At 43.3% G+C, this 26006-nt stretch overlaps 2 protein-coding genes across 4 annotated transcripts; both read right to left on the bottom strand.

Moving 5' to 3' along the window:
* Window positions 1–6886: 6886 nt before the first annotated feature.
* Window positions 6887–17859, bottom strand: LOC121398895 (cyclin-O protein B-like). Its single transcript, XM_041578452.1, has 2 exons — window positions 15366–17859; window positions 6887–7015 (listed from the first exon to the last, which is right to left on the bottom strand). Exons 1-2 carry the CDS (start codon window positions 16503–16505, stop codon window positions 6887–6889), a joined length of 1269 nt encoding a protein of 422 aa, XP_041434386.1. The 5' UTR covers window positions 16506–17859.
* An 802-nt stretch (window positions 17860–18661) lies between these two features.
* On the bottom strand, window positions 18662–25869 carry LOC121399387. Of its 3 annotated transcripts, none has more exons than XM_041579967.1 (3): window positions 23881–25869; window positions 20872–21393; window positions 18662–20268 (listed from the first exon to the last, which is right to left on the bottom strand). In XM_041579967.1, the coding sequence occupies exons 1-3, from the start codon at window positions 24581–24583 to the stop codon at window positions 19658–19660; spliced, it is 1836 nt and encodes a 611-aa protein (XP_041435901.1). In that variant the 5' UTR covers window positions 24584–25869; the 3' UTR covers window positions 18662–19657. The 3 variants fall into 3 exon arrangements, with proteins under 3 accessions (XP_041435901.1, XP_041435903.1, XP_041435902.1); XM_041579969.1 differs by having other exon boundaries at window positions 21256–21393; XM_041579968.1 differs by having other exon boundaries at window positions 20176–21393.
* Window positions 25870–26006: the final 137 nt, after the last annotated feature.

The following is a 26006-nucleotide window of genomic DNA, read 5'->3' as shown; positions in this document are numbered from 1 at the left end:
TGGGCAATTTCCTAGGGCCACAGGATAGCATAGCAGCACGGCCCCTAGTGCCTCTGCGTGGCGGCCTGCCTTTGCCTGGCATTATTTTTAAAACAAAAACAACAACAACTCAGGTGGTGTTTCTGGAGACGGTATTATTATTGATATTTAGACAGAATGTGAACAAGCTCACAGAGCTAGATGGCAGTGGTTTGAAAATGAAGAACACACTGGGCAAATAATGCCTACAAGGTCAACGTATACACTACAGCAGTGGTGGATACGGAATATATTATTGCTGCTTGAAAAACGTCACTCAGGTGGTGTTTCTGGAGACGGTATTATTATTGATATTTAGACAGAATGTGAACAAGCTCACACAGCTAAGTGGCAGTGGTTTGAAAATGAAGAACACACTGGGCAAATAATGCCTACAAGGTCAACGTATACACTACAGCAGTGGTGGATACGGAATATATTATTGCTGCTTGAAAAACGTCACTCGGGTGGTGTTTCTAGAGACGGTATTATTATTGATATTTAGACAGAATGTGAACAAGCTCACAGAGCTAGATGGCAGTGGTTTGAAAATGAAGAACACACTGGGCAAATAATGCCTACAAGGTCAACGTATACACTACAGCAGTGGTGGATACGGAATATATTATTGCTGCTTGAAAAACGTCACTCAGGTGGTGTTTCTGGAGACGGTATTATTATTGATATTTAGACAGAATGTGAACAAGCTCACACAGCTAAGTGGCAGTGGTTTGAAAATGAAGAACACACTGGGCAAATAATGCCTACAAGGTCAACGTATACACTACAGCAGTGGTGGATACGGAATATATTATTGCTGCCTGAAAAACGTCACTCGGGTGGTGTTTCTGGAGACGGTATTATTATTGATATTTAGACAGAATGTGAACAAGCTCACAGAGCTAGATGGCAGTGGTTTGAAAATGAAGAACACACTGGGCAAATAATGCCTACAAGGTCAACGTATACACTACAGCAGTGGTGGATACGGAATATATTATTGCTGCTTGAAAAACGTCACTCAGGTGGTGTTTCTGGAGACGGTATTATTATTGATATTTAGACAGAATGTGAAAAAGCTCACACAGCTAAGTGGCAGTGGTTTGAAAATGAAGAACACACTGGGCAAATAATGCCTACAAGGTCAACGTATACACTACAGCAGTGGTGGATACGGAATATATTATTGCTGCTTGAAAAACGTCACTCAGGTGGTGTTTCTGGAGACGGTATTATTATTGATATTTAGACAGAATGTGAACAAGCTCACACAGCTAAGTGGCAGTGGTTTGAAAATGAAGAACACACTGGGCAAATAATGCCTACAAGGTCAACGTATACACTACAGCAGTGGTGGATACGGAATATATTATTGCTGCTTGAAAAACGTCACTCAGGTGGTGTTTCTGGAGACGGTATTATTATTGATATTTAGACAGAATGTGAACAAGCTCACACAGCTAAGTGGCAGTGGTTTGAAAATGAAGAACACACTGGGCAAATAATGCCTACAAGGTCAACGTATACACTACAGCAGTGGTGGATACGGAATATATTATTGCTGCTTGAAAAACGTCACTCAGGTGGTGTTTCTGGAGACGGTATTATTATTGATATTTAGACAGAATGTGAACAAGCTCACACAGCTAAGTGGCAGTGGTTTGAAAATGAAGAACACACTGGGCAAATAATGCCTACAAGGTCAACGTATACACTACAGCAGTGGTGGATACGGAATATATTATTGCTGCTTGAAAAACGTCACTCAGGTGGTGTTTCTGGAGACGGTATTATTATTGATATTTAGACAGAATGTGAACAAGCTCACACAGCTAAGTGGCAGTGGTTTGAAAATGAAGAACACACTGGGCAAATAATGCCTACAAGGTCAACGTATACACTACAGCAGTGGTGGATACGGAATATATTATTGCTGCTTGAAAAACGTCACTCAGGTGGTGTTTCTGGAGACGGTATTATTATTGATATTTAGACAGAATGTGAACAAGCTCACACAGCTAGATGGCCACTGGGCAAATAATGCCTGCAAGTGCACTACTATTGGTGCACTACTATGAAGAACAGCAAACAGCACTGGACACCTTAAAGAACAGTAAGATAAGTAAAATAAAAAAAAAAAATTATATGTATATTAAAAAAAAAAAATATTCTCGGGTTGGTGCTGCTGAACTACTAGGAGCAGCACAGTAGCACACCAGTCCCACTCCCCAACACTGCTAGACTAATAGCACTTGGCTGTTAAAGTAGCAAAGTAAAACAACAAAAAAGAAAATAAAAGCAGTCCTTACAAGGACTATTGGGTTATTACAGCAGTCAGCAGATGAGATCAGAAGAGATCAGTGCCCACAGCAGGCAGCTACATACAGAGCACTGCAGTAGAAGGTAGATTACTAGCCAGCAAAGCTACCCTAAAATGTCCCTCAAATCCCTGCAGACTTCTGTCCCTTCAATACAGAGCAGTATCAAGTAGATTACTAGCCAGCAAACTTACTATCAACTGTCCCTCAAATCAGTGAAATCACTAGCAGCTCTCTCCCTACACTAGCTCTTCCAAGCACACACAGGCAGAATGAAAAAACGCTGCAGGGCTTCAGTTTATATATGGAAGGGGAGTGGTCCAGGAGGTGTGGGGGTGGTCCAGGAGGGAGAGCTTCCTGATTGGCTGCCATGTATCTGCTGGTCTGGGGTGAGAGGTCAAAAAAAAGCGCCAGGTAAGGCGAACCCAAAATGGCGAACGTCGCGCGACGTTCGCGAACTTGCGGCGGACGCGAACAGCCGATGTTCGCGCGAACAAGTTCGCCGGCGAACAGTCCGCGACATCCCTATCAAACAAAGATACCTTGGACATTTTGGATAGAATGAGCAGTCTAGTCTTGGGAAAGGGAGGTGCAAATTTACTGTGTTAGTGATGAGGGGTCAGGCTTTCAAAGAAGAAAGAGTCTTTTTGTTGGTTAATGTCTGTATAGGGAGAAGGATCTAATATGGGATGATTAGTAGTTATGCTCCCTGGACTACGTCCATTTTTGTGGCCACACCACCTAATAACCATTTCAATTTTACAAAATTAGGCAGGTTATGACATTTGAACACATTTCTGTGTTTTTTATGTGTTTTTACAGTTTTGCTAATAAAGATGAATTTCCCTTTAAGCTGCAAGTCACAGTTTCCCCGAGAGACCTGCTTATTTAAATTGTTACAATCGCTTCTTTGCTTATCTTAAATTGTTACAAAGTATCCAAGTGCCAATTAAGTTAGAAACATTGTATCTTTTTCTGGCTGTCCAGTGCAGGAGATCAAATAGAAAGTTGGGACATTTCAATAACAAATCCGGGACTGCGGGTTGAGCTGTCAAAATAGGACTGTCCAGGGAAAAAGGGACAGTTGGGAGGTATGCTTCAATATGGCCAAAGAAGAACATAAATGAGTTGCTTGTAGCTCTGTAGGTAAGGAAAAGTTGACCATGCACTAACAAACTTTGTGTAAGAAGAAAGTGTGTTGGCTGGTGTAGACAGTGTTTACTCAAGTGTTTGGAAGTGAATAGACAGTATGCAAAGTAGAAAGTTAAAACTAGCAGCCAGTTAACAGGCAGTTTCAAGACACAGTCAAAGACCAGGACCAGTAACATAAATATTTTTTTTTTTTTTTTTTAAAAATAGTTTGTACTTAACAAAAGTTTGTGCAGTTTTTGAAGAGGAGCGCAAGCGGAGAATCTGTAAGTTAAATGTGTCTTGGTGTTTTTTCTCCTTATGAGGAAACTAATTTTTTTTTTTAAATCTTTTTTTATGTTACTGGTCCTTTAATGACTCTTTATCTGTCCATGTGGGTGTCAGTTTGCGTTACCTGGTAAGTGCAGGGGGCACTAGCTCATCCATGAGCGAAACTGGCACATCTCCATCCTGTTACCCTTTCATCTTGATCAAATCAGTCTTTTGGTGGCTGCTTTTTAAAGTCAATGAAAAAAAATAAGTATGCTGTTAAAGTGGTGGTTCACCTTTAAGTTAAATTTTGTATATTATAGAATGCTCTGTTCCTGACAACTTTCCAACTGTTTTTTTTATATAGTTTTTAAATTATTTACCTTCCTCTTCTACTTATTTCCAGCTTTAAAATAGGGGTCTCTTACCCCAGCAGACAAAAAAAAACTATTGATCTTTGAAGTTACAATTGTATTATGATGATTTATACCTTACTTTGCTATTTAGTCCCTCTCCTAATCATATTCAAGTCTCTTATTCAAATCACTGTCTGGTTGGTAAGGTAAACACAATCCTAGCAACCAGACAGCTATTGAAATTCCAAATGGAAGAGCTGCTGAGCAAAAAGCTAAATAACTGAAAGACCAAAATATTAAAAAAATGAAAACCAACTGCAAATGGTCTCAGAGTATCAATGTCTAAATCACATCAAAATTTAATTTAAAGATGAACAACCCCTTGAAAGAGGTGGTTCGCCTTTAAGTTAAGTTTTAGTATGTTATAGAATGGCTAATTCTAACCAACTTTTCAATTGGTCTTCATTATTTATGTTTTATAGTATTATAGTACACATAAACTATGAATATCTTGTATATTATATCAGTTATAAACGGTGAGTTCTGATGTCATTTCTGTCACATGACTCACTGAAATGTGTGTATTATAATAAATAAAGTACCCCCAGTTGTAAAATATGAGGATATAGGAGGATATTAGAAGTAACCTCGGAGTTCCATGACCCGTATAGGCCTTCGGCCTCATGTTTTTACATGGTCATGAAACTCCTCAGTAACTTATAATATCCTTATAATTTACAAGAGGGGGTATTTTATTAACTATATATACTTCTTCTTCTGACTCTTTCCAGTGACCGCATCTAATAATCAAATGATCTGTAAGGCTACAAATGTATTGTTATTGCTATTTTGTTATTATTATCAACTTTCTATTTAGACCACCTACTATTCCTATTCCAATCTCTTATTCAAGCAATGAATGGTTGATAGGGTAATTTGGACCCTAGCAATGAGAGTGTGGAAACTGGAGAGCTGCTGAATAAAAAGCTAAATAACTCAAAAACCACAAATAATAAAAAATTATAACCAAATGCAAATTGTCTCAGAATGTCACTCTCTACGTCATACTAAAATTTAACGGTGAACTACCCCTTTAAGACCTAACTGCAAAGCCCTATGTAAAGGGAGTATGCTTTTTATTGACTCAAGCATTTTTAGTGTTTAATTATGAAGTGCTCACACTTAGAAATCCTATTTTTTGGCAAGGGTGATGAAATGAAAAGGCAGGTATACAATATACAATAAATAATCAGGAACACAAACTTACTTTATTCATTTTTCATGTTTCTTTATACAAAATAAGCAAATGGGAAGCTTCAAAGCCTCTTAAACTATAATACAGCAAATGGGTGTCTTGTCCTATCATCTCTTCTTCCACTTATTTATCCTGATTTTTTTTTTGTTAAAGAGAGACTATAGATTTTCACATTTTGATCAGGTTCATTGGGATTCCATTAAGCCATTGACAGGAAGAGTTACACTGGTGAAAGAGATCACTAGATGGCACCCTACAACAGTACTGCAGCTTTATATCTATCATTGAGGTAATGTATCAACTGAACCAGAGAACTTGATTTAGGAAGTCAGTGTTAATGACAGCTAAGGATTTAATCAATACAAAAAAAACTTGACGTAAGCTCAGTAGACAGAAAATTCAATCGTTTCTGCTGGTCCCGTATTTTCTTAGACATAGGAAAGCACGCAGTATGGAAAGAATAACAGTTCCACCTAAACACCCAATAAACAGAAATTATCTTTTGTAGTATGATCATTATGTGAAATGCTTCCAAAAGAACAAAACTTAGAGAAGACAGTAACTAAATCAATGACTTAGAAATGGCTTACGTGTAAATACAAAATAGGTTTTAATGGGGTGGCAGGCAGCGTTAAGGACATTTCTGAAATGAATGCTTCCCTGTTAATTTTAACATTGTCTTGAGCTTAGACACAAAACCCCTGTAACCATTTTTTATTATCATTCTTAAAAATACATGTTCAATGTGAAATAAATACAAAATATTTGAACTCGATTGTTCTAGTGAAACGCCTCCTTTTGGGTTTCTGGTCCAGAAAATGTTATACGTGGTACCATGTAGAGTTTGTTGTTTTAGGCTTTCTCCTGGTTCTCAAGCTGGGTAGGGAGGCAGCTTCATAATAAATAGTCATGAAGGTGTGTTTTGGTTTTGGTGCCATGTTGGTCCCATTTATCTTCCCTCTTTCCGATAACTGGACTTGTGGCTCCGGTGCTACAGGACAAGGAGAGCTTGTACAGATTGCAGTTTCTCTTCTGCTGTCATACAAATGGCTTTTGGTTTAGTGTCGTTCTTGGTTTTGGTTTTTAATCACCCCAGATTGCCCACTCCTACGTTGATTCAGCCATCGCTCAGCAAGGAGAAAATGTACCACGGAACTGAATCATTTCCAAGGTTGGTTGGGCCTGTCTGTTGGAATCAGGCGTACAAGCACCCAATTGTTGAGTGAAGAGTAGAAGGAAAGAGACAGAATGACTTCTGGTCAACTAAAGAGATCATTTCAACAAGTCAACAAGTGTCTTTTATTACCATACAGTGGCTTCATTAATGTCAAGGTTCTGATGGGGCAGAGGACCACTAAAGCCACTATTGTTAGACATAGAAAAGGGAGGACTAGGACCACCAGTGAAGACTTCACCAGAAATAGGATGGAGGGGGCCAGTCATACCCGGCTCAGGACTGGGAGTGTCAGGATGGGAAATCATGTCCACATATCTTTGGTTTTCTGAAGGGTGGTGTCCAGAAAGCTGAGATTCTAAAGGACCTAAAGGGGTTGAACCAGGTCCAGAATTCTGTAGATAGCTAGAGTCTGCTGGGGACTGTGTCTGGGAAGATGGTGGTCCATGAGGAAAAAAGTCATAATTTCCACTTCCATAATAATCTCCTTGATAATCTAAAAAAGGGAAAATAAATATAACAGTGAGCAACACTGTGAGTCATGTCAACGTGAACATTAATGTATGTCGAATCATAGCAAAAGAATGACAAATGCAAATAGTTATTTTGTTAACGTCTTCTATCACCCCCCATTACAAGACCACATTAATATCAATTGGCAAAAAAAAGCCCATTTACAGTTATTCTCTACTGGTAGCCTTGGCAGAGAACCTCTATTACCTTAATAGGCACTGATGCTCTGGGGAAGGAATGTCTTTGTCTTTTCTCACTCTCAGAGCTCTACGTAACCCTCACAGTTTAACCACAGAGTACAATTTGGATCTAGCATGAAACTGATTGCCCAAGTCACCTGTGTATACGGCTGGTTCAACATATACGTTTGATTTGTTTTTATTTTATAACAGGAGGCAATGTAAATGAGCTCTCTCGTGCAGTTGTACACAGGAGACAATAAAAGTAGCACAATTAAAAAGGAGAGAAAAAAATGAAAGCGCAATGTAAAAAAATTGAAAATCCTTAAAAAGTCCAAAACTTGTTTTGCATTAATTAATAAACAAGAGAGTACGTGAGAAAATATTTTTAAAACTGCGAGAAAAAAAAAGATGAAATAGATGAAATTGAGAAAGTGAGAAGTCAGTGTGCTTCAGGGAAAGTCTGGTTTTCCAGCAGATTTACTTATTCAGTGCTTACATTAATAACTCAGATATAATGAGGGGGGGGGGTAAGAACTAATACATGTCCTGATACTCAGCAATATATATTTTTTGTTTATGTCTAGCTTCAATACTAAATTAACATATGTGAAACTGATAGTACTGAAAATGGACTTATTTTTAAATTACTTCAATGGAAATATTGTCCTAAGATTTGTTTATAGAAACTATAGAGCTGGAAATTAGCTAAAAAAATTAGACAAATGATCTAAAAAAAACCTCTGCTTTCCAGAGTAAAGGTTATAGATTGATAAAGTTGCCATTTTTCTACTCAAGTGAAGTAAGCCTGTCTCTATGGCACCAGGCCATCCTGAGTCAATGTTCTTCTGCCCTAATTAATGCTAAATAATAAGCCAAATATACAAATAAATCACACAGGCAGCAGAATAAAACCCATTTGTAAGTGTGGCAAAGCATTAAGTGTGCAGGGGTTGGAGGGAGGGAGGGAGGAGCGATTACAAGGCTGCAGGAGGGAGCAGATGGGAAAATAATTACTTTTTCCAACATTTTTTTCCTCATTTGAAAAAATTATATTTTTACAATCAGAGATAAAAGGAAAAGGTTTTCAATATATATATATATATATATATATATATATATATATATATATATATATATATATATATATATTATACATAGAAACATATACAGTATGTATATTTTCTTTGAATGTCCAAGGGTGAAATAAATTGCCAACAATATCCTTTTACTTGTGAAAGCTGAAGGCAAAGTCACATAACACTGTCTAAGAATCCACCGATTACTCTAGTATCTTTTTAATTGAATGTGTAACTAAATCACTTATAGAATAAGAAATAAAGGGGTTTATTTGGATTCCTTTGTTTCCCCCTTCTGCTCCGAATAAGAAAGGACTGATTCTGTAATCTCTTGACACGCAGATCTATTGAGGGCACTGAATGCACAGTTCTTGGTAAACACACATCCCCATTCACACGGCTCAAAGACACAAGACACATCCAATTTGTAAGGGTAAGGCCACACTGGGCAGCGACTAATCGGCTCATCTTTGCGGCGACCAATTTCCCCAAACGCCTTCCCTCACTCTGCGCTGGCTAAAATGCGCTAATCACACACAGCGATTCATTTTCCAAAATTGCCTCGTGAGGAAACTTCCCGCGACATTGGAAAATGAATTGCCGCATGTGATTAGTGCCGCCGATTTTTCATTTTAGCCAGCGCAAAGCGAGGGAAGGCGTTTGGGGAGATTGGTCACCGCAAAGACGAGGCGATTAGTCTCCAGGCGACTAAATCTCCCCATAACGCCCAGTGTGGCCTTACCCTAACAGATGACAAAGGCAAGTTAGAAAGGGGTGCATGTGTGTGTCTGTGTGTGTGTAAGGAGCAAATATTGAGAAGGAGTGCAATCAGAGGAGCAAGCAGAAAGATGAAAAGGATGAAGAGAGAGAGACAAATGCATGCAGCTTTATAGACTTGTGAACATTTTGTAGTACAGTATACTGCGATATAAGTATATATCGTCACAAAACAAGAGTTTTTCCAACTTTTTCCCTTTCCTGACCCTAATTTGCATATAAAAATTAGGTTTCGGTTCGGTATTCTGCCGAATCTTTCACCAAGGATTCGGGGATTCTGCCGAATTCCAAATAGTTTATTCGGTGCATCCCTAATCTAAATGCACAGAATAGATCGTCATTTTAGGCAGTGTAATTACAGCTGCAGAACCCAAAGCAACCAATCAGATGTTTGTTTTAAATAAAGATGAAAATGTCTTCTGATTTGTTGCTTTTGATTATTACATGATTACATTAGTGGATATAGAGAGAATAATGTACCCCCTATTGTAAAATAAAGGGATGGATGTGTAATTGCAACACCCAGCATCCTTATAATCAGACAATTAGATGATTATTGTCTGTGGCAGCACTGAGTCTGTGCTCTGATCTTGCATTGCTGCCTTCTCTAGAAATCTCCCTGTTGCTGCTTCAAGTTCATTACAGCACCTAGTGTAGGGTGTTGTGTGCGGCCAAAGGGTATCAGCACTGCAGCATGGCATTACCCAGTGATGGGCAGAGGGTGGCAGCATAGCACTGCTAGATTGGCATATAAAGATTATTAATGGAGAATTCATTAACAGGGACACTGGAGTTTCACACATGAATCCATTGATATCAACTTCCCACCTGCTGCTGCCTGCCCTTGTGTCTGCTCTCTCCTCCATGTTTATACTATGGGACCCTATTATTTCTTTATCTGCTCCCCCATTTTGTTCTTTGTATTTCATGCCCCTAATAGTTCTCTTTTCATTGCCTACATTCTCTTTATTTGCTTTCTCTCCTCACAGTTTCTGTCCTTCTCCATTTTAAAATATCCTATAATATTTCTCCCCTGCCGTCTCCTCCCTTTTTTCCTCCCGTTTTTCTTTCCTTTGCAATGAAATGATAATATATAATCAGAACCTGTTGTGGTGATGTTTTATTCATCTGATCCTGCCAGTCTGTTCTGTGACTATAGGATTAGAAGGATATAGAATCAATGTAGAATGTACTATGTTGGCATTGCCTTTCATCTGAACAGCGTGGGTGTCTTATTTAAAAGCTACTCCTTATTTATACCCTGGAATTGGCACAATAGTCAGCATACAAGTACGGGACCTGTTATCCAGAATGCTCGGGACTTAGGTTTTCTGCTTTTTCTGTAATTTGAATTTCCATGCATGAAGTCTGCTATAAAATCATTTAAACACCATAATTCAGAGGTTTCCAGATAACAGATCCTATACCAGTACTAATTTAACATGCTCTGTAGAGAAAAAGGCATTGAATATGATGCTTTGTTCTAAATTGTATTGGACTGAGCCCATCATGCCATAAAGAAACCACAGCCCAAGGGCCACAACCTAACGTACTTTTTCCTTTTTCTTTCATATTATTTCCTTACGAGTTCTCATTTCATTGCATCTTTTTGTGTCTCCAAAGATGCCCCAGTAGGTCCCCATCTTCTTTTCTGCCGATTCACTGCACATGCTCTGTGCTGCTGTCACTTACTGAGCTTAGGGACCCACTCACAATATACAGTACACATAGAATATATATGTCACAATATAAGGCTGATTAGTAATGAATACAGATAATTACTACATGGCAGCACAGAAACCAGTGCAATTAGCATCAGAATATAATAATCAGCCCTGTAGCATCAGCTTATATTACAGGCCAACCTCATTTTCTACTTGAAAATTTGCGACAACCCCTAAGCTTCGCTTCTTAAGAGCCCACTGAGCATGTGAGTGTTGTAGACACTTTCCAAGATGGTGACCCCCTGTGACAAGTTTGAAGTTCTGGATCATTGCTGCTATTGAGAAGTTGAAACTTTAGGCTGGTGCAATAAATTCAGTATATAAAACATGGCATTTTTAGCCACATTCATTTTTAGGGTTTAGTTCTCCTTTAATGAAAGGCACTGTCCACTTGAGACATCATCCAAAAGGTGAGAGGAAGGTTTGGGGCTGATAAACTCTACTCTTATAAAGCTGATGTACATGGGAGCTTGTACAACACACAACTAGTAACATACAGTACTTCTCAGGCACTTCTCAGGCTTCAGTTTAAGCCTTTCCTTGCCAACATCTTAGATTCTAAATCATTGGTAAGGAAGTTACAGAATGCCAGAGACAGAGTCTACATTTCTAGACTCTTAGACTCTCTTTTTAGAAATAATACTTTCTGTTTGCTGTTCTAATGGTCCTTATTTACTAATGCTGGTGCAGGCTTACATCTTACCCTTTCCTACATTTAGATGAATACTGCATGGCTACACAGAAATCAGTGCAGTCTGCAGTGTTTATATTAATGGATTTCTAAATAATTGAAATTGAATATATGTTCAGAGTTAAAGGGGGTGAGGTGATAACCCTATACAGGGCTGTGCTTAGGTCTAGAACTAGGCTCCCAACGTCGGTGTGAGAAAATCTTACCCTGGTGGTCTAGTGGGGGGACGGCAGGGACGCCTGCCGCCCCCTCGGCGAGGACGCTCGCCGCACTGAGCAGGTTCACTGTAGCGCAGGTCTGTTAGGGCGCGCGCACGCGCCTCTTCCTGGGTTTATGCGCAGTGGCGCGAAATTCAAATGCTATTTAAAGGTACAGTTTTACTTTATGCATTGCCCGTGATAGGATTTTTGTTCCTGGTGCTTCTGAGCTTTGTGCTATATTCTGAACCTGTTTGATTCCTATTTTTGACCCCTGCCTGGCTATTTGACTATTCTGACTTCTGGATTCTGACCCTTGCCTGATTACTGACTACCGCCTCTGATTAACCCTCTGATTGACTCCCTGGTTTGACCCTTGCCTGTCTGATAACGTTTATTCTCTGCCTGCCTCGACCCGGCCTGATCTGACTACTCCTTTGCAGCAAGTTACTTGTTTGTTAACTACCTATTATTTACCTGCATTTTATTATATGTGTGTAAATAATACAGTAATTGCATTTGGAAGTTGGAGAGTCCATGTAAGGTTATTTATATATTTGGGGAAGAACGTGCACTCATCTTTGATCTGAAAGTGCCGCTAATGTCACTGCTAGGTGTTTTCTATTTAAAGGGGTTGGTGGCCTTCACACTTTTTTCATTTCAGTTGGTTTCAGATAGTTCACCAAAAATAAAGACCTTTTCCAATTACCTTCTATTTTCCATTTGTGACTGTTATTCTAAAATTGAAGTGTAAAGTTTCATTTTTCACCGTCTAAAGCAGCTCAGTGAGGGGGGTCACCGATGCATTAACTGTTAAGGGCCAGGGCACACACTGCTATTTCAGGAGATTAGTCGCCCATCGACAAATCGCTTCTTCTTCGGGCGACTAATCTCCCCAAACTGCCTTCCCACTAGCTAAAATGTAAATCAGTTGGATCGCTTTGACTTTCCGAAGTTTCCTCGTAAGGCAACTTTGGGCGACTTCTGAAAACAAAGCGTGCGAGTGCCATCCTGACGACGATTTAGATTCTAGAAGGCAGTTCGGGGAGATTTGTCGCACCAAAAAAGAAACGATTTCCTGAAATAGAGGGTTAAGTAAAATGTTAGGGGCATTTGCCTGGGTCTCATTCTAAAATTGCCGAATCGGCTGAAGATGGCGCCCATGAACTCTGATGCCTGAATCTGCACCGAGGGGTTATGAAAACGTTAGAGCCATTTGCCCTGGGTAACACTGGGGGGAGGAGGGAGCGGGGGCCTATGTAGAGTAGCTTTTTTTAACTTTAGGGCTGAATTCTCCTTTAAAGGTCTTAACTTTCTAGAGAGAAAACAAGGTTTATCAAGAGCTGAATTTATTAAAGTTTTGTCTTTTTAAAATGTTTGTGCTAAAATATAAAATAATACTGGCTTTTGTGCAGATTTTTGCATCGTGCACAGTTTCGTGTCAGAAGCCACACTTGTGTCTCAGTACTACTGGCCATGGGGCTATAAGGACCAACTGGTGTTCTCTCCAATGCAATGTGTACCATTAACCCTAACATTATATCAGTGATGGCCATCTGGCCGCCTTCAGCAATCGTTGAAGAAGCATTGATAAATATGGAAGGGCGAATGTTTCAAGTTCCTTTTTTGAACAGCTAAAGAGTGACAGGTGGCGCAGTGTTGCCTTTATACAGTATTGCTTCCCCCACCTTGACATTACTGTAATTTTATTTCATCTCCATGTCATTGCTTGTTCCAGCCGTATCCTTCACCATGATGCCGTCCCTTCACCCATCTCGGCCAGTGACTTCCAAACTCTCAAAACTGGGGAAGCCGCTTGCAGAGAATAATCGACCCAACAAGGTGAGCCTGGTGATGTTCCTGCTATAGTTCTATGCTTTATTGTGCTGTCTATTTAGTTATTGTGGGGGTGCTGGGGTTTCTTACTTACATTTGTGTGTCCACTCCCCATACAGGGCCAGGGACTGAATTGTAATATACGCAATAAAAAGTACCAATAACGACAACCACAGATTGTTTTTTGGCTGCTGCTGTCAGTGACCCCTGGCAATCAGGGAGTATTTTAGTTGCAGGCTTGAAAGAAGCAGAATAAGATGGCTAATGATTCAAAAACCAGTGAAAAATTAATTGAAAACCAATTGAAAAGTTGCTTACAATAGATCATTATAGGGGTTGTTCACCTCTAAAGTAAGTTTTAGTGATGTAGAGGGTGATATTCCGAAACAACTTTTTAATTGGTTTTCATCTTTTATAGGTTTGTGTTATTTAGCTCTCCAGTCTGCAATTTCAGCAATCTCGTTGCTTGGGTCCAAATTACCCTAGCAACCATGCAGCATGGATAAGAGACTGGAATCTGAATAGGAATATGAATATGAATAGCTTGCAGGGTTTTACCTAAAACACATATAACCTTGCTGGGTGTTGTGCTACAACCTAAGGGTATGGGCAGGGGAGTATCTATCAGCTAAGAGAGTTCGATGTGGTACAGCAAATAAGAATACAGGTATAGGATCCGTTGTCTGGAAACCCATTATGCAGAAAGCTCCGAATTATTGGATGTCTATCTCACATAGACTAACATTTAAATCAAATAATTCTAATTATTAAAAACAATTTCCTTTTTCTCTGTAATAATAAAACAGTACCTTGTAGTTGATCCAAACTAAGATATAATTAATCCTTATTGGAAGCAAAACCAGCCTATTGGTTTTATTTACAGTTTACACAATTTTCTAGTAGAATTATTATGGTAAGATCTCTTATCCCGAAAACCCCAGGTCCAGAGCATTCTGGATAACAGGTCCCATACCTGTACAGGTTTTCCAGCAATAGACTGCTGATCAGCAGCATGTTATTGTGCGGTGCAATAAATGCAATAAAATGGTGGCCCTCGTTTCCTTGAGTTCCTTTGTTTGGGACCTCTGAGCAACTGCCTGTCCTGACCTTTTTATTTTCTTTTATTAATCAACACAGTAGGATATAAGCACCAGTCACAGCTCTGCCTTAACACAGGGAAAAAGCTTTATCCAACAGTACCCAATCCTTAAATAAAGACACGGACAACTGTTCTGAGGTGAATCTGTGATGGTCACAGCTTTATTGTATTTCAGTAATAAGTGTCCCAACAGAACCCACAAAGGGCTGTTTGATCCAAAGGAAGGCAAAAAACCTCACTAGAGGAAAAAATTCCTTCCTGACTCCTTAACGGCAATCGGAATTACTCCCAGGATCAAAATGCCCTATTCAGCTTTACCAAAATACATGTATGACTGTATGTCAGTAAGGGGATGTGTGTCTATGTGGTGCATGTATGGCTACCAGTTTGGAAATGTAGGAATGTATGGGTGACTGTAAGGGTGGTTGTATAATTATGTAGGAATGTATGGGTGCCTGTAAGGGTGGTTGGATGGATATGTAGGAATGTATGGGTGCCTGTGAGGGTGGTTGTATGGATATGTAAGAATGTATGGGTGCCTGTAAGGGTGATTGTATGGATATGAAGGAATGTATGGGTGCCTGTAAGGGTGGTTGTATGGATATGTAGGAATGTATGGGTGCCTGTAAGGGTGGTTGTATGGATATGTAGGAATGTATGGGTGCCTGTAAGGGTGGTTGTATGGATATGTAGGAATGTATGGGTGCCTGTAAGGGTGGTTGTAAGGATATGTAGGAATGTATGGGTGCACGTGAGGGTGGTAGTATGGATATGTGGGAATGTATGGGTGCATGTTTTGCAAACCTACCCCTTGATGATAGATGGAAAGGCCAGATCCCTGGGCCATTTCCAAGGGGTCAGAACCCTGTTCCTGCCTGGATGTTTCTGCCTCACCACCTTCGGGTTCTTTCTGGGAGGCGCTTGTCTCTGTCTCCTCTGCTGTTCTTCTTGGAAACACTGCTGGAAGCAGCATGTGTAAAAAGCTCTGCCTGGATGATACCAGAGCGATGATCTTCCCGACACACTCTTCCATTACGTGATCTGGGTATTCAGCGGGATCCACGTTGATGGGTTTGCCTGAAGGGTAGAATTTTATGGCTACTTTCAGGCAGCACAGAGCCATCATGGAGGGTGCATAAGTATAAAACTCATGATGGTGGGTCAGGCTCAGTGCGGCGATGCCTCTAGCAGCAGTCAGGGCAATGGCTTCCTTTGTCTGCTGGGCAGCTACAGGCTTCTGGCTGGCTACTCTCCGGAGGGTGAAATGCTCCAAGAAGTCATCGATGGTCGGTGCTGACAGTTCAAAAAGCAATCTGCAAATGATGATTCGCTCCAGTTGGTTCATTTCCTTCTTTGTAATGGTGGCATCAAAGAGTTTTAGGCAATTCCATAGGCTGAATTGCCGTTTGTCCACTAACTTGTAGGCTATATTGAAGCAAGTGGCTCCTACTCTGTTCAGGTCGGTGGTCTTGATGGGAGCAGTGCGGGCAAGAAACCGCTCCAGAAGGTTGACAGTCAAGCACAGAGACCTAAAGTCCAACTTCAGGCGTCTGTGTATGAAGACAAGCAGGCTGGTGAACTCATACCATGACGCCAAAGTGATTTCTGGCTGACTTTGTAGAAAGTTCAAAGCCATAAATCTCTCTTCAAGGCTTTTGTTGTACATGTAGGCGTCTTCCCCATACTCCTTGAAGGTCTCTAGGCCAATGCCTATGTGAGCTAAGGTGTTCCAAGGCTCATTTTGAAGTGCTGGGTCCCCAGCTGAAGGGTGGCACGTCCCTCGTTGATCACCCTGGTGCCTCACCCTTTTGGGATCATGGCAGCACCCAGGGGAAAGTTGTTCTTCTTCGTTGATCTGTCGTCTTCGCTTCCTCGCTTTTGAAATCTCCATGCTCACAATCTCTCTCTTTTTCGCTATCTCTCTCTCTCACTCTCTCTCTCACTCCTCTCCAACTGTCTCTTAAGACTGTTGGTACTAAGCGTCTGTTACTCCTAAGTCACCTCTGCTGCGCTCTGATTGGCTGGGCCAGCACACACTCTGATTGGTTGGGCCGGCGAAAACCGTTAGGTGCCTATGTCCAGTGCAAACCCATAGCTTGTGTTTGTCAGTATCCACTATTTCTTTTATTAAAGTGTTTTGTGAGATACAGAAAATGGTACGACTAACTAACTGCCTAAAGTTCCCCTAACTTGACATGATAGCTCTCATTACGTAGGTATTTGCCATGTAGCTGAGTGCAAACTATTGGTTTTAAAGGGGACCTGTAGTGTCAAGTACACCAACATGCCATTACATATACACCTCTAAAGGAATGTGCTTTAAAAATGTGCATTTCTTACTGCTTTCATAAATAATTCCCCCAAATCTAACTTGAGCCAGCCAACCAACATCTGTACCTTCTGCTGGCTGCTTTCCATGGCTGAATAGGGGAATCCAAGGCTGCCAGCACTTTGCACAGCAAACAGCAGTTAGGTTGACCTGTCAGTTGACTGCAGCATATCTTTCCCTGTGTGAAGGCAGGGGAGCTGTGATTGGCTACCCACACACAACAGAAGCTTTGGTTGGCTACCCCTGATTCCTACTGTGTTTCTGGGATGAGACTGGTACGAGGTGCCCGTCACTATTGGGAGCTCCAGTATAAGTGTCATGTAAGAGATGGAGTGGCTTCTCTTGTACTTGTCATTTTACACAGGAAGACCTCTGTGCATAGAACATGATTGCCTTCTCCAAAAGCAAAGCCCAGAACTCCCAGATTTATAGTATCTTTATCATTTGCAGTACAGGGGATTTCTTTAATATTATAAAACATTTGAGTTGCTCATTGTTCCCTGACCTGTATGAGTCGGCCTGCAGCCTTTTGCCTTTACATGGTCACAGAACATGTCAGTGAGGCTCATTTATTAAAAGTGGGCAAAACCGCAATAACTCATGGCAAACAATTCAACTTTGTAGGGTGCATTTTATCGATTCCTGAATGTGCCTTTTTGGAAGCTGCCACATTGGCTGCTGTGATATCTATAATGTTTTCCGCAGACTAGAGGGAACTGGCATCTAGTGGGCAGTTGAAAACAGTGCCATCTTGGCTAGTGACTCGGATATATATGATCAAGGAATCTCTGAAACATGGGGATACAAGAGTTTTTTCTAAACAAGGAGAGCATGCTTTAAAGGGGGGGTTAGCTTTAAGTTAACTTTTAGTATGTTATATAATGGCCAATTCTAAGCAATGTTTCAATTGATATTTATTATTTATAGCATTTTAGTTATTTGCCTTTTTCTTCTGACTTTTTCCAGCATTCAAATAGGGGTCACTGATCCCATCCAAAAATCAAATGCTCAGTAAGGCTACAAATGTATTTTTATTACTTCTCGCATTCTATTCAGACCCTATCCTATTCAAATTCCAGTCCATTCCAGTTATCTCAAACAACTCCTTTAAGTAGAAATTGATTTGTATAACAGAAACACTGTGTGGGATACAACTTTTATGGCCTTGTTAATAAGTGTTACTTTGTCTCACCAGCCAAACTATCTGACAGTTCAAGCCCCATTCTTGCGACACCATTTTGGGTTACTATACACACTATCCCTCACTTACGACCCCTAATTGCTTTCTGGCATTATTCACATAACAAAAGGCAGCAGTCCCAGTGGCTGTAGGGCAATATACTGATAGCTGCCTGGGCAGCGCCGGATTAGCTGGGCGGGCACCCCTAGGTTGTGCGCTCCGCGCGGTCCTAGCGCCCGCCCGCACTACCACACGCTGGTGCCGTCCTAGGCCTGGGCCTATGTGGCCTTGCCACAAATCCGGGCCTGTGCCTGGGAAGGAACCTGAGTGGGTGTAACATTTAGACACACCAGCAATATAGTACAGTAACTGCTGTGTGCACGTTACTCCTTCACAGTCCAGCAATAAAGTACCCCTGACCCCAGTAATCCCTTGACAGAGGCAACGTCGGTACCTGTCCCAGCCCTTACTCAATAACCAACAGCCCCCCTTTCCTCCAAGCCCCATTAAGGAATACGACAATTATGCATTTGGATGAAAAAGGCCGCAGAACAATTTTATTGTAACACATAATATATTTAGTGCAAAAAACGCACTACAACAAATAACATCATGAACATAGTATAATAATAACAATAATATTTGTATAACAAACAATACTGTAGCAAACCTTATAACTGCACAACGCAACAGCGCTGCCAGCTGCCATAGTAGCCTGTAACCCACCTGCTACCTAAAACCACTCCTATTCCTGTGGTGTTTTGCTACCCCTGAGGTGCCAGGCCCTCCAGCTAACCATTAACCTTGAAACTCCCGTGCTCACCCACCTATTGGTCACTGGACTCCCTGACCCCGCCGTCACCAACTATATATCTGCAAGGGGAGGGTGGGTGGGAGTTTTCTTGTGCTTCTACAAAATGGAGTGGGGGGTGGAAACCTAGTCCCCTAACTTTTAAAGCCTATCCCACGTCACCCTGATCCACTCTTCCACTGCCCAATCACCTATTAACAACTAGGAGGGGCTTCTGCACCTCGTGGCCTGTCATGCCCCTTCTTCCCTAGGCTGTGCCCCGTGTCATCGGGTTACTTGACAGAGGCAACGTCGGTACCTGTCCCAGCCCTTACTCAATAACCAACAGCCCCCCTTTCCTCCAAGCCCCATTAAGGAATACGACAATTATGCATTTGGATGAAAAAGGCCGCAGAACAATTTTATTGTAACACATAATATATTTAGTGCAAAAAACGCACTACAACAAATAACATCATGAACATAGTATAATAATAACAATAATATTTGTATAACAAACAATACTGTAGCAAACCTTATAACTGCACAACGCAACAGCGCTGCCAGCTGCCATAGTAGCCTGTAACCCACCTGCTACCTAAAACCACTCCTATTCCTGTGGTGTTTTGCTACCCCTGAGGTGCCAGGCCTTCCAGCTAACCATTAACCTTGAAACTCCCGTGCTCACCCACCTATTGGTCACTGGACTCCCTGACCCCGCCACCAGCGTGTGTGCTTGACTCCTTAAGCACACCGCGAACCGCCATCAAACAACTCCAAGGCCCTTTCTATCCCGTCTGCAATAGCCATGTTAAAGAGATCCATACCAATGTCAGATAGGTGCACCCCATCAGTGTCAAAATTATTTAAATAACCTACAAGTTTTGCCTCTAAATCCCTATGCCTCACAACTACGCCCCCTGATTTTCGTATGAAAATTGAAAGTAATTTATTTACCTTCCCCCTGCTCCTTTCTATGGCTTGCAGGTCCCGTGCATACCTCCATACCGACCGGGGAATCATCTCTGACCACACCAATATGATGCCAGGGAACATTGACCGAATTCTATCCACATCCCGCTTCATCATGGCCACTAGCTCCCTTTGTGCTACCAAGCCCAGGTCATTCCCCCCAGCATGTATTACCAGTATATCTGGACGACTTCCTGCCTTGGCCAACCTAAGCAAGGCAGGCCATACCCCTGACCATTGTAGACCAGGAAAACCAAACCATTGGATGGATATGCGGCCCTCTGGAAAGCCCAGCTGCCTTCCGTGCCTCTTCTTAACTGCGGCTCTCCTTTGGGCCCGACTCACATATGAATGTCCCAACAACCATACCACAGTTTTGCAACCTGAAAACAGAAAAGAATGACCATAAGCGGCATTAACGTAAATTATCATTGACAAACACTTTTCATTATACATCAACATGACACACCAATATATAAATATATATTTTAGCGTGCTAATTCTTTTGGTTTGTATAAGACCATCTAGAGACTCCTAGACCAGTAAGCTTGGCCGTATATAACTGCGGAAGCGTTTGGACTCCCATCTGCCGATTTTCATGACCATCCGGTCACCTAAACCAAGCCCGGCTGCTTCAGTTGCCGCCCCTATGCGAAATGAATGAGTCCCAAACTCCGTTGGATTGACTCCAATGCTTCCTAAAGTTCTTTTTAACATGCTGTTAAACTGAAAACGGGTCAATGGCATGCCATTCTCGTGCTGTAGAAAAACTTTACCAGCTCCTCCCCGTAGATGTAAAAATCGTCCCACGCAGCCAACTGGGCATGCTACCCCACCATCAACTGTAAACAGCACAATGTCCTTTCCTTTGCCTAATGAGTCAGTTTTGGACTTTCTTAACCGAACTGTAATGTTATCATCAAACACTTTAACGTCTTGCAGCAACAAGCCATCCTGTGATGATTTACTTTTGCTAACTAACTCACCAACCCTGAAGGCTCCAAAGAACGCCAGTGCGAAGGCCGCCTTAAACAATGCCGCCTCATAGCCTGTATAGCAGCAGTGATCCAAGGCTGCCTGTAGTCGTGTCAGCAAATCAAATGATATAGGCCGCCGTGTATCCTTTGAATGTTTACTTTTTCTAAGCCCTTTCAGCGCTTGCCTGATCATGAACTCCTTAGTCAGGTCCTCTTTGCCTCGCAGCTTGAAGTGGAATGCCAGCCCTGCCATCCGTTTATCAATAAAGGCTGCAGACTTACCCTGTTCAGTGAGCCAGACCACATACCAAATGAGTCCGGCACGTCTGTCCTCCCTGCTGGTTAAACCTCCGGCCCAGTCATTTAGCCGCTTCCATTCCTCCCATGCCTTACCATAAGCAGTCCATGTTGTCCCGGCTAAAGAAGCCTTTACAAGTTCCAGCAGTCTACGGTTGCCAGCCGCCAAAGCTGCTGTGGAAATTGGCAGGGCTGCTGTGATGCTTCTGGTGCTGCTGCCCGAAAACGCTCCCACTGAAAGCGAGACAGTGCATCAGCGATGACATTATTTTTCCCTTGTATGTGCACTGCTCTACAATATAAATTCAACTTAAGACAACGGAGGACCAGTGTCCGTAGCAATCGCAGAATTGGGGGTGAGGATGCGGACCAACTATTGATGGCCTGAACCACTGTCATATTATCAGAATGGAAAACGATCCTACAATCCCTTAGTATGTCTTCCCACACGTACATTGCCACTACAATTGGGAACAGTTCCAAAAATGCAATATTGCTACCTATCTCAGCCTCCACCCACTCACGTGGCCATGGCGCAGCGCACCATTGTCCTGCCAGGTAGGCTCCGAAACCAAAGCCCCCTGCTGCGTCTGTAAAAAGTTGCATGTCCTGGGCTGACCTCTCTTGTGCTTGAAAAAGTACTGTCCCGTTAAAATCCCTCAGAAAGTGCCCCCATACTGCCAAGTCCGCCTTGACCTCCTTAGTAACATGTATGTGATGGTGTGGGGCCCGAGCCCCGGCTGTAGCTAAGGCCAACCTCCTACAAAAAACTCTACCCACTGGAATGATCCTGCAGGCGAAGTTTAATTTTCCAAGCAGCGACTGAATCTGCCTCAAAGTAGCCCTATTTGTCTTTTTCATCACCCCTACTGCCTGTTGTAGCTCAACAACTTTGGTAGTTGGCAACCTGCATTCGCCTACAACGGAATCAATCTGAATTCCCAAGAACTGAATGGAAGTAGTGGGTCCTTCGGTCTTGTCTCTGGCTAGGGGGACCCCAAATGATGCAGTTACTTCCTGTAACGTATGTAATAGGTGGAAACACATATCACTATTGGCTGGGCCTATGCAGAGATAATCATCCAAATAGTGCACAACGGAGTTACAGCTTGCCGTGGACTTGACAACCCACTCCAGAAAGGAGCTAAACATTTCAAAATAGGCACATGAGATGGAGCATTCCATTGGCAGACAGAGATCCACAAAAAAGGACCCATTCAGCCGACAACCCAGTAAGTGGTGACACTCCGGGTGTATAGGTAAAAGTCGGAAAGCCGACTCAATGTCGGCTTTTGCCATAAGAGCCCCCCAACCTGCTTTCTGTACGAGTTTTACTGCTTGATCAAATGACGTGTATGACACAGAGCTTAACTCTTTGTCAATGTCGTCATTCACGGAGGAACCCTTAGGATGTGACAGATGGTGAATTAGCCTGAATTTTCCTGGCTCCTTTTTTGGTACCACGCCTAAGGGGGAAATTCTCAAGTTGTGCAGAGGCAGGCTAGAAAAGGGGCCTGCCATCCTGCCCAACTCGATTTCTTTAAACAATTTTTGGTGAATTATCTCGGGAAATTGTTCTGCGGACTTGAGATTCCGTGGTGCCCTTATGACCTCCCTGTCCTTGAATGGTATCCTGAATCCCTCCCGAAAACCCTGTTCTATAGCCTCTGCATCCCCTCTTTTACCGTAGCGGTTTAGCCAAGGCAGCATCGCGTCTAGCTTCACTGGTGTCTTGCCGTTTGAGAGCCTCCCCTTGCTTGCCTGATGTCTTTCCCCGCTTGAAACACCTACTGTATGCGTGTGCACCGCCACAACCCGAGCATTCGTGCTTGAACCTGCATGAATTTCCCCACTTGCATTGGCTATCATTAAACTGCCAACAGTATCCAAATTTGTTTGGGGCCGAGGCGCCAGCTTGTTGTGCCCCGGCCCCCCTCTGAAAGGGGGATGATTTCTGTGCCATCATGAGTTTGAGCCAGAGGGTAATGTCCATCTGGTCCCATCTCATGGTTGGGTTGGCCGCTAGCCTTTGACGAAATTGCTCATCATAGCGCCACCATGCCAGCCCACCATAAACCCGGAAAGCCTCCCAGATGCCGTCTACATAGCAAAAAAGGGATGAGCATTTTTCAGGAGCTTTTTCCCCGATAATGCTGGCTAGGATACAAAAAGCTCGGATCCAGTTACCAAATGTTTTGGGGAGCTTCCTATATCTTTTTTGTTTTTCTTCCTCTTCTTTTTTCTTATCTTTTTTTTCATCCTCTTTGAGTTCGATAAACTCCTCTAATGGAAGGAGGGAAAAAATTTCAACAAACTCTCCTTTCCATATCTTTTCCTTGACCTCTGCCTTAATATGTACCCCCAGTGGGCCTGCGAAGGATAAGTATGCATTCTGGCGGGCCGTATCAGGGATCCCGTTTGCTAAGGCATCCCTTTCCGAGTCTCTCTCTTTTTTGCCTTCCTCTGGCTCACTCAATGCCACAACGGACTCCCCTTCTGGTATCCCTGTGGCTGTCTTGTCTATTGTCTTTGTACTGACCTCCATCCCTACCTGACCCACCGCTGGGCCGTCTGACTCTTCCCTTGTGTGCGTTCCCGCCCATGCCCTAGCTGCTCCACTTGAGTTTCCTGCTTCCCAGCTTGACAAAATCTGCTTAATGCTGTCCAATAGGGACTCAGTACCCTGACTGTGTGACTTGTGCAGTATTACCCCTTGCTCACCTCCTGGCCTACCGGCCGTGGCTGTAGACTGGGTTGTCACGTTGCTCGACAACCTGTTGCTCTTGGTTGGAGGTTGGTTTTGAATAGTGCCCGGTTGAACTCGGTCATGGCTTGCGGACCGCCTTCTCCTTGTCCCGACATTGGACGTTACGCTCCTTGCTTGCGATGCTTCCCTTTCGGTTATTCTTGGACTGTTCCTGCAAGAAAGATGACAGCAAGAGTGCCTGTCCCTGTGCGAGTGACTCCTAGATGGGGACCTACTACTGCGTTCGCATCTACTGATTCGGGCTCCCTGCGGGCATGCATGAGCCGTGGCACCCCTCCTGCTGCTCCTGACGGAGCTATAGCTATGCTCCCGCCGTCCTCTCAATCTACTGTCCCTGCTTCTTGAGCGACCCCTATTACGGGCACCCGGTGATCTTTCTTTTGTGGGGGTGCTGAAATCCCTGCCCTGTCGGGTCCCTCCTGCAGTTCTCCTATTCGCAGACTTTGGTTCCCGACTCCAACCTCGCCTCCCAGTTGGGGTGCCTACTCTGTGTTCTCCTGACTCCAGGCGGTGCACCTGAGCCGTGATAACTGTGTCACCCTGAGCCTGACCGCCCGCTGACATGGGGGCCGTCCTCCCTTGGCCTGTCACATCCCTCCTCCTTATTGGTGGTGAAGCCCCTGGCCTCATCCGGCTTTCCAGTCGCCTCACCAACATGCTAGGACTGGGGCTGGATCTGGCAGGTGAGGGGTTAAATTGTGTGGGGGAACAAGGACTCAACTGCCCCCCTTCCTCATCTTCTGAGATAACTGGCTCTCTGGGGCTGCTCTCTATCTCAACTGTGGCTGCTCCTGGAGGGGGGGAGGGGGAAAGCTCTCCCTGCTCTCTTTCCCTTAAACCTGACGCTGCAGGAGTTTTGGGAGCAGGCTTCCCCCCCCTCTTCCCACCCTCCGTTGAAATTGGCCTGTGCTGTGGACTGTCCCTTCCTGGACTGATTCCTGGGCCCGTGATTATATCATGAGGAGGAGAGGGGGAGAGCCTTATACGCTGATCGTCAGTTATTAATGTGTGTGGAGCGTGCTTCCCCCCCCCCCCTCGCACCTACTGCTGCAGAGGCTGTGTTTGATGAACGGGCGCCTACTCGCCTGCGTGCAGGGCCCGTACTTGAACTTTGGGGAGGGGAGGGGGAGATCGCACTTTGCCTGACCTCCCTTAACAGCGCAGATGCGGCTGCCGGAGGAGCGGGTTTTTTTCTTTTACTTACTCTCTCCGGCTGTGACACGCGATGCGCCCTTACAGTTACTTGCCTGCTTCCTGGGCCCTTGCGTCTCGTGGTCGCTGCCGTTGGCCTCATGCTGGGAGTTTGTGCAGTGGATCGGGTCATCAATCTGCTCCCGCTTGTGCTCCCACCGTTCCTCCTGGCATGGCCACGTGATCCTGCACCCTCCTGAGGGCTTAGCCGTGCTGGGGGTCTTGACTGACGGGTTGGGCGGGTGGATGGACCGCTGGCATCGCCACTTCCCAGAAGATCTTGCAGCTGTTGACGAAGCCACCCTGGATCTTGCTGTGAAGCTGCGGCTTTGAATCTCTGGACCAGGTCAGACAGCTCCTCATTCACCTCCATGGTAGGCAGAGTTTTCTTGTGCTTCTACAAAATGGAGTGGGGGGTGGAAACCTAGTCCCCTAACTTTTAAAGCCTATCCCACGTCACCCTGATCCACTCTTCCACTGCCCAATCACCTATTAACAACTAGGAGGGGCTTCTGCACCTCGTGGCCTGTCATGCCCCTTCTTCCCTAGGCTGTGCCCCGTGTCATCGGGTTACTGGAACTGCAACATCTGGCCACTTGGGACTTTGGTCGATTAACACTTTACTCCACTCAGCGAGCAAATGAAGCCACAGCATCTGCACACAAGAGCTTTTCATCTAAATTAGGGATGCACTAAATCCAGGATTCGGTTCTGGATTCGGCCATGATTCAGCCTTTTTCAGCAGGTTTCAGATTTGCCCGAATTCTTGTGCCTGGCCAAACTGATTCATAATTTGCATATATAAATTAGGGGTGGGTAGGGAAATTACGTGACTTTTCGTCACAAAACAAGAGTTTTTCCAACTTTTTCCCTTTCCTGACCCTAATTT

Source organism: Xenopus laevis, chromosome 1S, assembly GCF_017654675.1.
Source record: "Xenopus laevis strain J_2021 chromosome 1S, Xenopus_laevis_v10.1, whole genome shotgun sequence".
In the NCBI taxonomy this organism is placed as follows: domain Eukaryota; kingdom Metazoa; phylum Chordata; class Amphibia; order Anura; family Pipidae; genus Xenopus; species Xenopus laevis.
The sequence above is the reverse complement of the archived record's forward strand: the minus strand, read 5'-3'. Positions and strand labels throughout refer to the sequence as shown.

Coding starts and splice junctions, on each gene's coding strand:
- LOC121398895 (XM_041578452.1), bottom strand. CDS start 16,505: ATGGAGATTTCAAAAGCGAGGAAGCGAAGACGACAGATCAACGAAGAA. Junction 7,016..15,365: donor ATCCATACTACCACCCTCAC/GTGCACCCATAC, acceptor TCCCTTTTTTAG/ATTATCAAGGAGATTATTAT.
- LOC121399387 (XM_041579967.1), bottom strand. CDS start 24,583: ATGTTGGTGAGGCGACTGGAAAGCCGGATGAGGCCAGGGGCTTCACCA. Junction 21,394..23,880: donor CACGGCCGGTAGGCCAGGAG/GTGAGCAAGGGG, acceptor TCTCGCTTTCAG/TGGGAGCGTTTTCGGGCAGC. Junction 20,269..20,871: donor CTTTGGAGCCTTCAGGGTTG/GTGAGTTAGTTA, acceptor TTCTGTTTTCAG/GTTGCAAAACTGTGGTATGG.